At 44.2% G+C, this 14,675-nt stretch overlaps 1 protein-coding gene across 2 annotated transcripts; it reads right to left on the reverse strand.

Moving 5' to 3' along the window:
• Positions 1-934: 934 nt before the first annotated feature.
• LOC137915032 (FXYD domain-containing ion transport regulator 6-like) lies at positions 935-8,101 on the reverse strand. Of its 2 annotated transcripts, none has more exons than XM_068758517.1 (10): positions 7,868-8,101; positions 6,064-6,120; positions 5,905-5,931; positions 4,155-4,178; positions 3,930-3,953; positions 3,579-3,653; positions 2,253-2,289; positions 1,403-1,440; positions 1,256-1,292; positions 935-1,172 (listed from the first exon to the last, which is right to left on the reverse strand). In XM_068758517.1, the coding sequence occupies exons 2-9, from the start codon at positions 6,113-6,115 to the stop codon at positions 1,285-1,287; spliced, it is 285 nt and encodes a 94-aa protein (XP_068614618.1). In that variant the 5' UTR covers positions 6,116-6,120; positions 7,868-8,101; the 3' UTR covers positions 935-1,172; positions 1,256-1,284. The 2 variants fall into 2 exon arrangements, with proteins under 2 accessions (XP_068614618.1, XP_068614626.1); XM_068758525.1 differs by having other exon boundaries at positions 7,980-8,074.
• Positions 8,102-14,675: the final 6,574 nt, after the last annotated feature.

The raw sequence follows: 14,675 nt of genomic DNA on the forward strand, positions 1-14,675 counted from the left end.
TTAACACTGTTAATAATAAAGGTCCAGCTGTGCACATCAGTAACGTGGCTTGCTTTTTGCTGAGCCCTCACGCACAAAGACTTAGTTTATACTTCTATTTTGCATTTCCTGCCTGCTAAGCATGCACAGTGCTGTTCATTAATGCTACAGATTGTTGCCATGTTTCAAACATCCCATTGTGGGAGACCTTCCTTAGTCACACATGGCACTGCAGCAACAATGCAGCAATTACCTGACATATTTATGGAACTGTAGCAATTAGTCCAACATAACACAGTTAGAAATATAAAAGAAGCAAATTGACCATACCTGTTGTCTCCATGGCTACGCTGTAGGGATGCTGAACTCTGTCTGGGTATTCTGCCTGCAGCTGGGTTGTAATATAAACGAACAGCAGATAGAACTGCTTCAAGTGCTGCAACGCGACAGGCTCCCCCCTGGTGGCCACATCGAACATCGCCGTCATAATGATGGGGCAGTGGATTATCAGAGGGGCGGCACGGTGGCGCAGTGGTTAGCGCATTATATATTTATGCGCATACCCGCTAAGAATGCACCATTTTCTTTCTTGTGTATTATCATCATGCTTTGCAGTAACCCAACTCGCACAGCTCCACAGAAAAAATATAGCCCACATGTGCTACTCTGATCACTGAGGTTCCCACTTACTCGCGTTGGTGCAAAATCTGCAGACGGAGGGCACTAAACATCGAGATAGCTTTCTCCGAGTGCTGCAAAAACAATACATAAATCATTCACTCACCCTGCTGCCTGTACTTACCACTGGATGCGCAACTGAACTGACTGCAGCACCAGCAGGAGTGTGAGTGTGTGTATGTGTGTGTGTGTGTGTACAATAATAGAGGGCTGCTCACTGATCTGCCTATAATGGTAAGGAAATAAATTGAAAATCATAAAATACTGACACAGAATGTTTGCTTTTGTTCAAACATTTAATATTTTGTAACAATTTGAAAGTCAAAAAACAGCATACAAACAGTCACACTATATTGCCATGGTATAAATGGGCACATTAGCTTTAACATTTATTGAGGTAAAAACATTTTTAAAAAGACAGGAAAAGTGATATGAAGCTTCAAGGGTTCACAGAAACATAATGCTCAGTTGTGATCATAGTATTTACTGCCATCCAATGGCAAGAGTCGGTAACACTGCAGGGATAAATAACAGAGAAAGTCGGTCTTTAATCCATTTCAGCATCTTTCAGATGTACAGATACTCGTTAAAAACTCACCAGATCTCAAGTGCGCCTTTCCAACGTGTCTACTTAGCTGTAAAAGCAAGTTTAGAATCGGGTTGAGTAAATGATAAAAAAAAAAGCATCTATTAAATAGGCATTTAAATTGAAAGTTAGTATTTTTGATGGAAGAAAAATATTTACCTCTTGGAACACCTGATTCCATATCGGTACCCTTGGACCTGAGCAGAACAAACAGTTATGTAATGAGTCCCGTCGATCTTTACTACTGCATGTAGAACTAGACAACATGTCGAGAGTGGAAATCACTACGGTACATGTGTTTCTGTCGACGAGACGATCCTCTCATCTCCAAGAAAATTGATGGATGGATTAGGAATCACATTGGCCTCGTTCTAGATCATCCATTCATCCATTTTCTTTATGTGGGTCACGTGTGTTGCTGGAACCTGTCCCAGCTGACTACGGGCGAGAGGCGGAGTTACACCCCGGATGTGTCGCCGGCACATTAGTTCACCTAAATTGCATGTTTTTAGCGGCGGGAGGAAACCTGAGAACCTGGAGAGAACCCACTCAGACAATGCGCAAACGCCGCACAGAAAGGAATTGAACGCCGAACCTTCTTGCTGCGAGGGAACAGTGCTAACCACTGCGCCACTGTGCTGCTTGATCCTCAATATTACTTGTATCTGGATCAGACTGCCCTGAGTAGGAGGATGTCATCATCTTAACATTTGAATAAACAATCTTGAAAGTGTCCCAATGTGTCAACGGTACACCAAACAAAACCAAAAAAAGAAAAGTAAAAGAAAATCCACCTTGATCCAAATGATTATCCAGATCACTACCAAAACGTAACGGGGCTCTTTGCCGGGACATTTCCAAACCACCGAATCAAAATCAAGTTTGAAGCTTTTCAGTAAACCTGATACCAGACAAACAAACCGGTAGAAGCATAATCTCCTTGGTGGAGGTTATCAAAGTGACTTTGATTTTAAAGCTGGAAAGATATGTTAGAGAAAGCTTCACTTACTTGGACTTGTCGCTGTTTGTACAGGTGCATTTCCGACCTGTTACAGGAGAGAGAAAACACACGACTAAAAATCACACAGGTTTGAAACTATAAAAAGGTACATCTGAAATTATATTTTTAAATGGATGCGCCTCTACCCGTGGCCCCCGCCCCGAGTACGAAGATTTTAAGAGGTTGTTCTCAGACTTAATACGCACACAAACACACTGTTGAGCTCGTGCCATTAAGCCCATCTGGGCTTTGAGCCTTTCCACTGACAGCTCGCACCTTATTGGCAGGAGATCAAGAATATTCTTATGTAAGGCTAATCGCGTGTGTGCTGAATGACTTCCAGCTAGTAGCATTTATATTGCGTTCATCTACTATAAAGGGTGCAACGCCAAATGCAGCAGACTATCTGGCCCTATTTGACCCACGGAGATGCCTCTTTACGGTATATGAGGAGTGATATGTAGGTTAACGATACCGTGGACGTGCTGGGAGAGTCCGTGCGGTCAGCAAAATAGCTGGGATACCCAGACCCGCATCTGACATACATACTGTTCTCCAAGAGCTAAGAATAGAGCTTGAAAGATGACACACACAAAATCTACCGTCTTAATTTTTTTTTTTTTTTATATACCAATACCATTACGAGCAATGCCTGTCCCGAGTTTGCTCTGTTTTTTTTAATCATTTGCTTCCAACATCTGCCTCTGTCCTCCAACACATTCAGTCTCACAAGTATTTCTCTGATCGTTATTCATCAAACCGTTTTTCTTATCTTTTTTGCTTAAAAAGGCCTAGACTTTACATTTTTAAAATACAAAAGTAACTTAATGAAAAATAGGTTTTTGGTACTCTGTCTTTTACATATCTTGTATTTAGATATCAGCCTTAGCATTTCAGGAACAATTTGTCCAGTCCAAATATACCTCACTTTTATTGTTTTTGCTACCAGCTGGTTTTTTATATTTAATTAAATGTACTTTAATTCCTCGAGACTGCCATTAGGAATCCACATTGGCCTCGGTGAATCAAAGCAGAAAGGAAATGTGACAGAGTGCGTGTGTTCCAAGGAATTATTCACCAGTTGCTTCTCGTTTCAGTGCTACCACTGTCATTAAGTGCATGAACTAGTAACCTTGGAAGGACGCTGCAGGAGAAACGTGATACAGTCGAAAGGGAACATGAATTACGAGTGCTGAGAGCAGGGAGTTTCAGCAATCCTTCCTTCAAGATAGTACGAATCTGAAAGGCTGTGAGGTCCGCCCACATATACAGGGATCGCAGTGCAACGATACACTAAGCACGGTACTTCTGTTGAGTACTCAGGGTGGCACTTACTGACGATGAGGGCGATGCCCATGATGAACAAAACCACGGCAAAAACCAGGCCTCCAATTCGGAGCGACTCATAATCTGAAAAAGAAAACACACACACTTTAGCAGCTTTAAACTATAACTATGATGCTAACATTACCTAAATACTTAGATTAGGCATTGGCACAGCTACTTAAAAATCATAAAATCCTAATCTTGAATTTTGAGTCATTGTTGGACAGGATTAGAGGTATCTGCAGAAGGACGACGACGGACGCTTGTCCCTTTTGGGACCAAGAGGAAAAAGGCATCTTTTCGTGATGCTTCCCCTGCAGCGTGTTGTCTGTTAAAAGCGTTCATCTGCTAAACACTCACCGTAATTAAAGGCGCTGTCATCGTCTAGCAGGAGAGAACAAGGAAAAGATAGAGATGAGAAGATTCACCTGCTGACAGACTTCACAGAAAACGCATGATGGGACAGCTACACAGCCGTTTTAGGGCCATTTATCTTGTCCAATTTATACGTCAGCCAAAAAAAAAAATAAGCAGACAGCTTATCTTAATATGACTTTTGTAGGTCTCTCTAAAAATAATACCCACCTTTGTCGCTATCTGCCGTAGATGCTGTGAAAAAGAATAATATAATATATATAAGACATTCACACAATGGTCTAAAATACATGGCAGCAAAAGCCAGAATTAATGACAATGGAGTGACAATCACTACACAAAGGTTGGAAAAGTATCTAAACTATACATTCTATGACTTCTTAACTTATTTCAGGTTTAACTATCACTATAATAAAAAAACAAAAACGAATGCAGGACTGGCTTTAAAGGTGCAAAACCTCTAACCATCTGTCCGTCATAGTGAAGTCGTCACCATAAAACGTGAACATTCTCACACAATTCTTCAGCTTGCCTAATGATGATGGATGCAGATATGAGTAAATGACTTCCTTTAATGATTTATTGCCCATCTTTTTTTTTTAATGTATTTATTTTTTTACAGTTGATTTAGATTTCAGAACTTTCCATCGCATCGAATTTCTTTTCACACGCTGGTAACAATCACACGATCCTCATCCCGCTGGAACGACTTTCAATTCAAAGCTTTAACAGATAGTCATTTAGCTCCGACATGCTCCTCTCGGGTTATATTGTTCGCTCTCCTAATGATGGCGCTCACAAAAGCAACGTGCCAGTTCATTATACCAAATGATTTCGGCCCTTTTAATTATTCTTGTCATTTGTTTTAGGTCACTGAACACACACACACAAAACGGTGATTAATCTCATTAGTGAATACCGTTCACTTTGAATTAAAATATTTGCCCACGACATGAATGCAGCCAACATGTTTTCCCCTCTTGGGAGAAGAGAGGCTATACAGAGCAGAGAGGGGTGTGTTTTCCACAGCCGTAAGAGCTCACGGAATAACAGGAACACTAAGGCAGGACATCAACAAAGGTATGCAGAGGGGAATCATGCAGGCTGTCATTCCAACTTCCGTTTCTCATCAGCTGGCACGGAATGCAACTCTACTGGAAAATGCTGTTTATTGAGAGAACCCGATTCACCGTCAAGGAAGTAGAAGGGTTGCTCTGAATAGTTCAAATTGTCCACTGCCAATCCAAATATAAATCCCGTGGCAGTTCATCAATGGACGTTTTTTAGATGAAAGTTCAGAGATTGTTCTGGGAACCAAGAAAGCAATCACATCCTTGAGAGGTGATATTCGATGAAGTCTGAAGCGAAATGTAACAAATGAGAAAGATATACAGAAACCCTGAGGGCAACACACGCCGGATCTCTCTGCAGAGCACACATTGAGTTTGGCCTCATTGTGGAGCAGTAAATGCTGATGTTAGACTCTTCCCCAATCAGGCAATACACATTTGGCCATAATCATGGCCTTGAATATAATGTCTGACTCCTCATAAGACCCAAGCGCCAGAGAAGATAACAAAACCCTTAATGTAGGCACGTGGACTTAACATCAAGCTCAGCTGAAGGCATGCAGCACGCACAGAAACATGAACCCAAGCCCGGGAGCTCCATTAACAACGGCAACCTTGGCAGGAGTCTGGATTTATGATTTTCTTTTTTGTATAACCGCAGTAAAGGAAACATTTACACTATCCTGACGTGGCTTTTTGTCAAAGTAAAAACACTGACAGGAAAATGATTTGAAGTGGAAACTATCAGATCTAAATTGTATTGGACACATGATCAACACGATGCCACCAGTAAGCCAAGGCGTTTCAAACCTATTTGAATGAAACCAGCAGAAAAGACAGAAATGGGGGATGGGGGGGGGGCATGCATTGCCAGCGAACATGAAACTTACCAAACACTTCCCTGCCAAAGGCTGATCCTGTTATACAGACACATCAGCTTGTTTAACACCGAGAAACTCAGGGCAAAACTCAAGCTACGAGAAAGAAGAAGCAACTGAATGCTGACAGAACTCGGTTGGAAAAGAGGAAACTGTGTTACTCAGCCTCACCGAGTGCAGGAGCCAGCCAGGAGCCGAACGCCACCAACACCATGAGATCCATCGTACCTGCAGATAAATAAAGTGCATACACCTAAACAGAGTGGCGTGACTGGTGTTAGGATTAATGCTCCACTTCAAACCACAGGCAACTGACGGCCTTGATCACGCCGTCCTACAGTTGATATTGTTCCTGCATTTTTAGTTTTACAGAGTGTGGATAATTTAATGGACTATATAACTATTGTATTTGTATATCGTCTTTTGAGCAGCTGTGAAGGTCAATAAAGTTTATCTTCAGTCCGAGTCAAGTCAAATTAAATTTGTAACCTATGGAAATGGCACAAGTAGAAATGATTAAAGTTCCTAAATAGTAAAAGGCACCCGTTGAATGCTTGGAGGGATTCAAAGAAACGAAAACAGACAGACAGACCTTTCTTGTAGTTCCATTTTCACTTTGTACACAGTGGCAGTAATGAATGAAATAACATTTCAAGCAGCTCTCCTAACAGCGAGACGCACGCCTTACACCCCTCTAGAACACCACGAGCAGCCAGTAAGGCGTAGTCATGGCAACCTGTTGTTTTCCACAGAGTCACCTCAATGGCGAAGGATGACTTCATGTGAAAGGTAAACTGAAATTCATCAGAGTGCTGCTTCACTGAGAGCAGGCCTAGTACGGACACAAAGGCCCAAAGACACATAACAGGACCACCTATATATGTGTGTGTCATAATAATATGCGGTCGTGGCTCTGGGTGAGCGAGGGGTAGGGGGGGGTCTATTTCTGGCTCAGGACATGGGACTTGGCATCGGAGCGGTCCAAGGCCAGCAGGGTGTTGAATTGCATGTAATCTTCACCCAGTGGGTTTAGATTTGTTTTACTTGGTTGTTCCCTTCGGACGGTGTTTCTGTTTACGTATTCCCCAGGAAATACTTTTGGACTCTTTCTCACACGTGTTTGGAGGCTAAGACGCCACAACCAGAATCACGATCCGCCTCAAGAGTTGAAGAATGTCCAGAATGTGCTGCCCGATCAAAGAGCACGGTGTGCTGCTATCTCATCATCATCATCATCATCATCATCATCCCGATCCAGATCGGTGAAAACCAAGCTCTGAGCAGAAGTCGAGGGTGACCCGGTTGGGGTCAGCTTTAATGAAACATGTGGAGTCATTCTGATAAGAGTGGCCTTGTTATTATTTTTTTTAAAGGGAAATTTCTACATTAACCCTTCGCGGGATGTGACGTCACATGGCGCCCCCCCGCCCCCCTGTTTAAATAAAAGACAAAAGACCTATTGATAATCTGCCTTGAACGTTCATTGGTGCGTGACTCGTTTAATCCGGACCACCAAATTCAAACAGGGGTCCTGCACTGTTGTTGTTGAACACGTCACAGAGACTTTAGTTGTGGTTTACGCAGAACTCCGATCACTTTAAACTCCATCGCACTTTCAGATGGCGTGGAACGTTCCAGCCGGGCTCGCGCTGCGCCATGAAAAACGCGTTCAAAGATAAATTCTATAAGCAGAAACTCGGGTTTCAATGGACAAGAAAACCCGGTGGGTTTATGGGTCATACATGGGGGGGGGGGGGGGGGGGGGGCGCGCAACATAATCAGCGTCCTGAACTCGTGCGTATTTTTAAGTTGCGGTGTTTGGGAAATCTGCAGACTTAAGCCTTTACGCACCCGAGGTGAGTTTAACCTGCGGGCGTTTGCAATCATGTGGCAAAACGTATTTCAAGAAATGCATTCATTCCGCACACGCACACGCACACGCGCACACATCTGGCTATTTAAATTTAAAACTTACCGCGTTCAGCCTCCAATGAGCTCTAAAGTGACTCAAAATGTTCTCTCCGCCCAGTGAGCAGAAACGTTTGCAAATGTACCAAATTAAGTCAAAACAACAACAACTTGTTTACCTCAGCCAAAGTAGCAAATGAGAAATGCAATCAACACAAAACTGTTCGGTGTTGTGCTCTTTGAAGGTCTTCTGCGCTCGGCTGCCGTTAGGCGGTGTGCGCCTCCTCGGTGTGTGTAGCCTCAGGAATACGGGAGGGGGGTGAGGAAGGGAAGGGGGGTGAGGTGGAGCGCAATCTGGAGAGAGAACCGACTGCTGCCCCGTAAGAGGTAAACAACAGGACGGGGCTAGTCCTGCATTTAAAATAAAACATGATTTCCTAATATGCTGTAGCTTAACCCCCTCCCCCCCCGCTTAATCACACGTAGCCAAATATATCAGACACAAACAGCATCAAACAGCGAGCTCAGCGCACTGAAATGAAAACACGCACGGGTGAACTTTCACGGAACTGCGGTCCGTCACACAGTTCTTTATTTCGGCAATGTGAAAACTGTCCCCTCAAGGTCTCTCCCACACCAAACTGTTTGTAGCACAGAGCTGGGTGTACTAACCTCCACCTCCACCACCACCACGCACACACACACACACACACACACAGAGGACATCTGGTCCAGCTGGACAGATGGATTCTTTCTTGAAACTTGACTCAAACAAAGGATTTCTTCTGTCTTCTGTCAACAGCTGTGTTGGATCCAGGCGTCATGAATCAAGATGTATCATGCATTTGTTTTTATTAAGACTGGTATGCAGCTCTCTATGCTTTGTAGAACAAATAAATCACATGTGTGGTGCAAGTATGTTTATTAGTGAGATCAATAAGGAGAATATACTAAGTAATGCATTTATATATATATATATATATAGAAATCCAGATATGTATGATCAGACAGGTACAGCTCCTGTTGAAATGTGATGCGATAATGTCCTCCTCCTCTAGATGGAGACGTTGGTCAAGAATAAGCTAGATCTTTCTGTTGTTCTGTTGGGACCCCCCAAAAAACAACAACAACCCAAACCCTATAATAACAATCAAGTGAAAGAACTGAAGAGTGATGAGTAAAACCGTCTGTAAACAGGCAATTTTAGCTGATTGACTTTTTAATGGGGATAAAATGCAGAGCCAAACCGCACAGCTATTTTATCAGCTGCAACCAGAGGATTCCAGTCGCTGCAGGGTGACCATCATCACTACAGGCCACTGAAACGAAAAAGGAAAGAAAATGCTGTCAGTGGGCAATGGTACAAAGTAAAGTCACATTTATGTAGACATGACAGAGATAAAAAGCAATACTTCGTAAAGCCATATTTTTAAACATGCAGGAATAACCAGAATCTTTAAGGTCGATTTCTTGTGTGTGTTTTTTACGGGGTAAAAATACCAGCACGACGGCATCTATGTATGTTGAATGAAGAGAGCAACAGAGATACACAAACTGTGTTCTCTGGGGGATTGACTTAAGGCTGAACGCAGAACTAAAGATGAAGGCTCAAATTAATATTGCACCCCAATGAGTCTTAAGTGTCCTTGGATGACAAACAGTGATTGGATTGCAAGCTTGGTAGCTTTTGATGGCCACGTCTGTCAGCCTCACCTGCCTTTTAATCAGTAATTACCAAAGGGGATTCTCTGGCATTTCTTAATTAAATTGGACCAAATGCAATTAAAAACCACACTCTCATTCCTTTAAAAGGACTCTGTGGAGTCCTTGTTTAGTTCTCGCTGTTAAGAGAATAAGCGCTTGGATGGCCACAACGCCGTCCCACCTAATGCTGATCTGTACTTGATTATTTCAGTGGTCAAATTAAGTTTGCAGATTGCATAATAAAGGGTGAGACTTTAAGATGAAATCTTCCACTGCAACTAGAATAGAGGGTTAAAATATACGAGGAGGATAGTTTTCTTATTATTATTGAAACAACGAATGTTTTAACTGTCGTCATTTATCTTTGCTCGTCGAATTTATACAGAGGAAATTTTGCACTGCTTCAAGTATTCACCACTTAGAAAAGTCCCCAGCAGTCCAGGATCCGACTATCACAGACACATCGGTGGTGACTGTTCCATCCGCCGTCTTCATATCGTCTTTGGAGTTGTTATTGTAGTTACCACAGGCGCCGCACATTTTACTAGCTAGGCTACTGTCAACGGTGACGATGACTTCCTGCGAAACGGAGTAGGTGACCCGCACGGCGGAAGCCCTCTCAATGATCACAGACCTCTCTGAGATATGGACAGACAGATCACTCATCACTTTGCTGGGAAGAGACACCTTCCTGCCATTAACCTGGATTGCATGAATAATAGAAGACAAGAGGAAAGGACGATTATATATTTTTTTTTTAAATGACCTGAAGGCATTGACGTTCATGATCAAGCATTTAAGTTTGCCCTCTCTTCTTCCCAGTTGTTCTCACCCATGTCACATGTTGGTTGTTGACTGCAATGGTGGTTTCCTTGAAGAACACGTACACAGTGGCGACAGCGGGACGTGCACCTCTGCTGCAGACCCTGACATCCACCACCACACGGAACCACAGCTTTGCGGCCTCGTCACACAGAGAGGCCACCTCGAATGCCCCTTTGACGCCTATCGCTCCAGTTATGCCATCAAAGCTGGTGAGATGACCGATTTCATTAACACTGCAGTGGCCCTGCTTGGCGTGGCAACCTCTGATCCCGTCTCTTATACTACAAACCACTCCAGTGCCGCAGGACAGCTTTTCACACTTCACCAGACCGGAGGCTTGACACACACACCTGGACTTACAGTCACTGGCCACCACCGCTTCGCCAATCTGGAAACATATATGAGTGGAATCTTAAAACCATTTATCTTCTTGTTCCTGTAGATTGCGTCTACTACAACTCCATGCATGTGATATTTTGTGATCTACATATATGACAACAAAGTCAAATCTCAGTGAAGTTTTACCGTCAGATATCTGCCAGCATGCAAACACCCACATTTGTCCGAGTGAACACAATGGTTTCCATCAAAAACGAACCCTTCATTGCATTGGCACCCTTCAAAACAGCTTTTCTGACACGTATCTGGGTAGATAAAGCTGGCACATGCCCCGCCACAGGTGTCAGCGACAACCTCATAGTGACTGTTTGGAGGGCAGGAAGCCGCTGCGAGAGAAGATGACATTTTTAAGACAGTGCACATGCACATGGACTATAATGCATAAATCACACGGACAGTAACGTACGGCAGAAGGAACTGCTCCTCCAGGGCTGGATCTGAACTCCTGCGCTTTGGCAGGCCAGAGCGTAGGCCTGGACACTGTTACACAGAGTGTCCTTGTTGCCATCCAGAGCACAGACGTCAAACACGCAATGAGACACATATGCTGCCGGGTCAATTTTACTATGACAATCTTTGAAATGCCCATTAGGTGCACTGATGATGCCACAGTGGTCCTCTTTTCCATACAAGGTGGCCTTGGCCTGGTCGCATATGGGACACTGTCCTCCACAGCCCCCACACACATGTCCAGGAAGGTCCACCACCCACGCCTTCCCAAAAGTATCAATGTTTGCCTCTTGTCTGCCATTGGGCAATATGAAGTCATCATTATTTTTCTTGTTGTAGTTGCCACAAAGACCACACATCCTACTCTGGTATGAAGACGGCACAATCACCTCAACATAATAGACGGTGTCGTACAGGACCGTCAGTCCAAAGTCTGTTCGGACAATTATGTTGCGACCTTCCTGGGTGACTCTCAGGCGCCCATCATCCAGGAAAAGAGGGAGGCTGACAAGTTCATCATTCACCTGGGCAGTGTTAGAATGAGACCCGAATCATTTTTGAGAAAACCAGTATAATATACATAAATTGAAATGTACAAGTTCTTAGGCGTTAAACTCACGGCGACTTTCCACGGCATTCTCTGTTGGATATAAATGACGTAACCGTCGACCGTCACTGCTATTGACCTCGTGACAGCCACTTTTCCATTCCCGTACTTCTCATTGCCCTGAGTTACAGTGAAGGGAATCAGATCGCCTTCTTTACATGTCTTGGCCAATACATAGACACAGGTACCCTGGAAATCAAACCTCTTTCCATCAAAGGAAATATAGTGAGGATCACCAGAGGCCACACACTTGCCATACCCCTCAGGGTGACAGGCTTGCACTCCGTAAACAATCTTGCAAGTTTCTCCTGGACGACACTTGATGCTTTGGCAAGTCACAGCACCGTTGTCTCCACAGGTGCATTTTTCAACACACTTGCTTTCAGGGTAGAAGACATCTCCTTTCCTGTAGTATTGACCTTCATAGGAGCAGCCACAGTCTCTCACTGGCACACAGGTGCCGCCACTCAGCAGATATCCCTGGTCACATTCGCAAGCTTCTGCACAGGACCTGTGGCATTTGATCAGGTAAGACGAGCTGGTACAGGTGGTTGGACAACCCGTGGCACACAGGATGTAATGACTGTTAGCTGGACACACCATAGCTGTAGGATCGTATGAGAAGAGGGAGGCAAAAGACAAGATGAAAAGGTGAGAAAATTATAAATATAAAACAAAAAGTGACTGAAAGAAAACAAACTCACGACAGAAGTTTTCAGTCCTCCACGCGTAGATTTTGATGCCCCGGCTCTGACAGGTTTGGGCATAGACTTGCACTGCATCACAGATTATTCCTTGGTGGCCCTGGTACTGACATGCATCATACACACAGTCGATCATGTATTGCGCAGGGTCCACATGCTTGTGACAATCTCTGAACGGCCCCATCTTGTCGACAATAACACCACAGTGCCTCTGGACTTCAAACTCTTTCCTCTGAGCGTCTGAGCAGATCTGGCACCATGACCCCTGGCAGACTGATGAACAGCCTGGGGTGGCTGCCACCTGCCAGCTGTCACCCAGCTTGTCTCCATTTTTAGCGAGCTGGCCGTTTGGCATGGTCAGGTCATCCTGAGCTTTGCCGTTATAGTTGCCACACAGGCCGCAGACGAAGCCCTGGTAGTTGCTGGGCAGAATAACGCTCACAGTGCTCCGCCAGTCAAAGGTCACCGTAATACCGGCAGCCGTCTCCACTACAGCTGTCTGACCACTGAGAAACACTTGTATCTCCTCACTGTAAACGAACGGCAACAAGGCAAGCTGTCCATTGAGCTGATGAACAGAAAATAAGAGAGTAAAGAACATTTTTAGGAGATTATAGATTTAATAATTCTGCTGTCCTTGCTAATCCACTCTAATGTGCAGTAACAGCTTAGTTTAATTATGTCTGCCATTATCAAAATTTAAATATGCAATTAAATATATATGTAGAAGAGAATGGATAATTTCAGATTAAGCACAATGAAAAAAGGCCTTATTATGCACTCATTTGAATGCGGCTCTCTTGTCATGTATTTATTTTTAATACTGTATTTACGTACAGTGTCCTATTTCTTTCATCTGCAACAGTGCATGTGAAAACAGTGTTATATTACTTATTTAATCTCTTAGCCAATCACATTATCCACACCTCCACATGCATACTTACCAGGACTCTGTTAGGGTATTCTCTGCTGATGGTGAGGGTGATGCCATATATGGAAAAGGTGACAATCTTTGTGAAGGACACGGCCTTGCTACCCCGGTTGTCATTCTGCACAGTCACCTTGAAGGGGACTAGCCCAGGCTGCTGAGAGCACAGTCCAACCAGCTGATATACACATGTACCCTGGAAGTTAAACTTGCGGCCGTCAAATGTCCGATAGTGTGGGTCACCCGAGGCTGAGCATGTAGCGTGACTGATTGCTCGGCAGGCGCGCTCGCCATCCACCATGGTGCACTTCTCATTAGCGGCACAAGAGGCCTTGCGGCATGTCACCAACTCCAAAGTGGTATCGCACACACAGAGGCGACCGCAAGTCACATCAGCCCAAAAGTGCTGGCCTGGCTTGTAGTAATGGCCCTGATAGGAACATCCGCATGCTTTGGCCAGCACACAGACACCTGCACTGAGGACGTAGCCCTTATTACACACACACGTCTCCACACAAACACCGGTGCAGCTCTCCTTTTTTTCAGGGAAGGGGCAGGATGGCTGGCATGGGCTGGTACAGTCTTCATAGTGGCTGTTACGCTGACAGTTCATTGCTGGATAGAAATTAGATTTAAAGGCATTAACCAACAAATCAGTACTTTTGTGTCTGATAAAAATATTTTTATTCAAATGTGTTTCTCGTACTCACGGCAGCCAAACCTTTTCCTCCAGCCTTTAATGATTATTCCTTTCTCACGACATTGCTTATTGTAGGATGCCAGTGCTTGGCACAGCATCCTTTTGTCTCCCTTATTCATACACATATCATATACACAGCTGTTCATGAAAGCCTGTGGGTCCAATTTTCCATGGCATTTCCCGAACATGTTATTGGTCTTAGCTGTGAGGGCCCCACAGAGAGCCTCAGTCTCATAGATCTTACTCTCGGTGCCTTCACAGGTAGGGCAGTTTTTCTCACACGCATCCCAGCAAGAACGGTCATCTTTCTGGTCGGATGTTTGCCAGCTCTTGCCCCACTCTATCACCGAGGAGGCAGATTTGCCCTCAGGATTTCGGAGCTCATCGTGCACGTTACCATTGAAGTTGCCACACAGACCACAGACAGCACCGTAGTAGCTGCTCGGAAGTTTAACGATCAGCTCCCAGTTCCAATCGTAGGAAACAATCAGGCCAAAGTCTGTCTTTACCACTGCAGTGTTGCCATTCTGAAACACATACACATCACCGAGTTCCACA

The sequence above is a fragment of the Brachionichthys hirsutus genome, chromosome 3 (assembly GCF_040956055.1).
Source record: "Brachionichthys hirsutus isolate HB-005 chromosome 3, CSIRO-AGI_Bhir_v1, whole genome shotgun sequence".
Taxonomy (NCBI): Eukaryota; Metazoa; Chordata; class Actinopteri; order Lophiiformes; family Brachionichthyidae; genus Brachionichthys; species Brachionichthys hirsutus.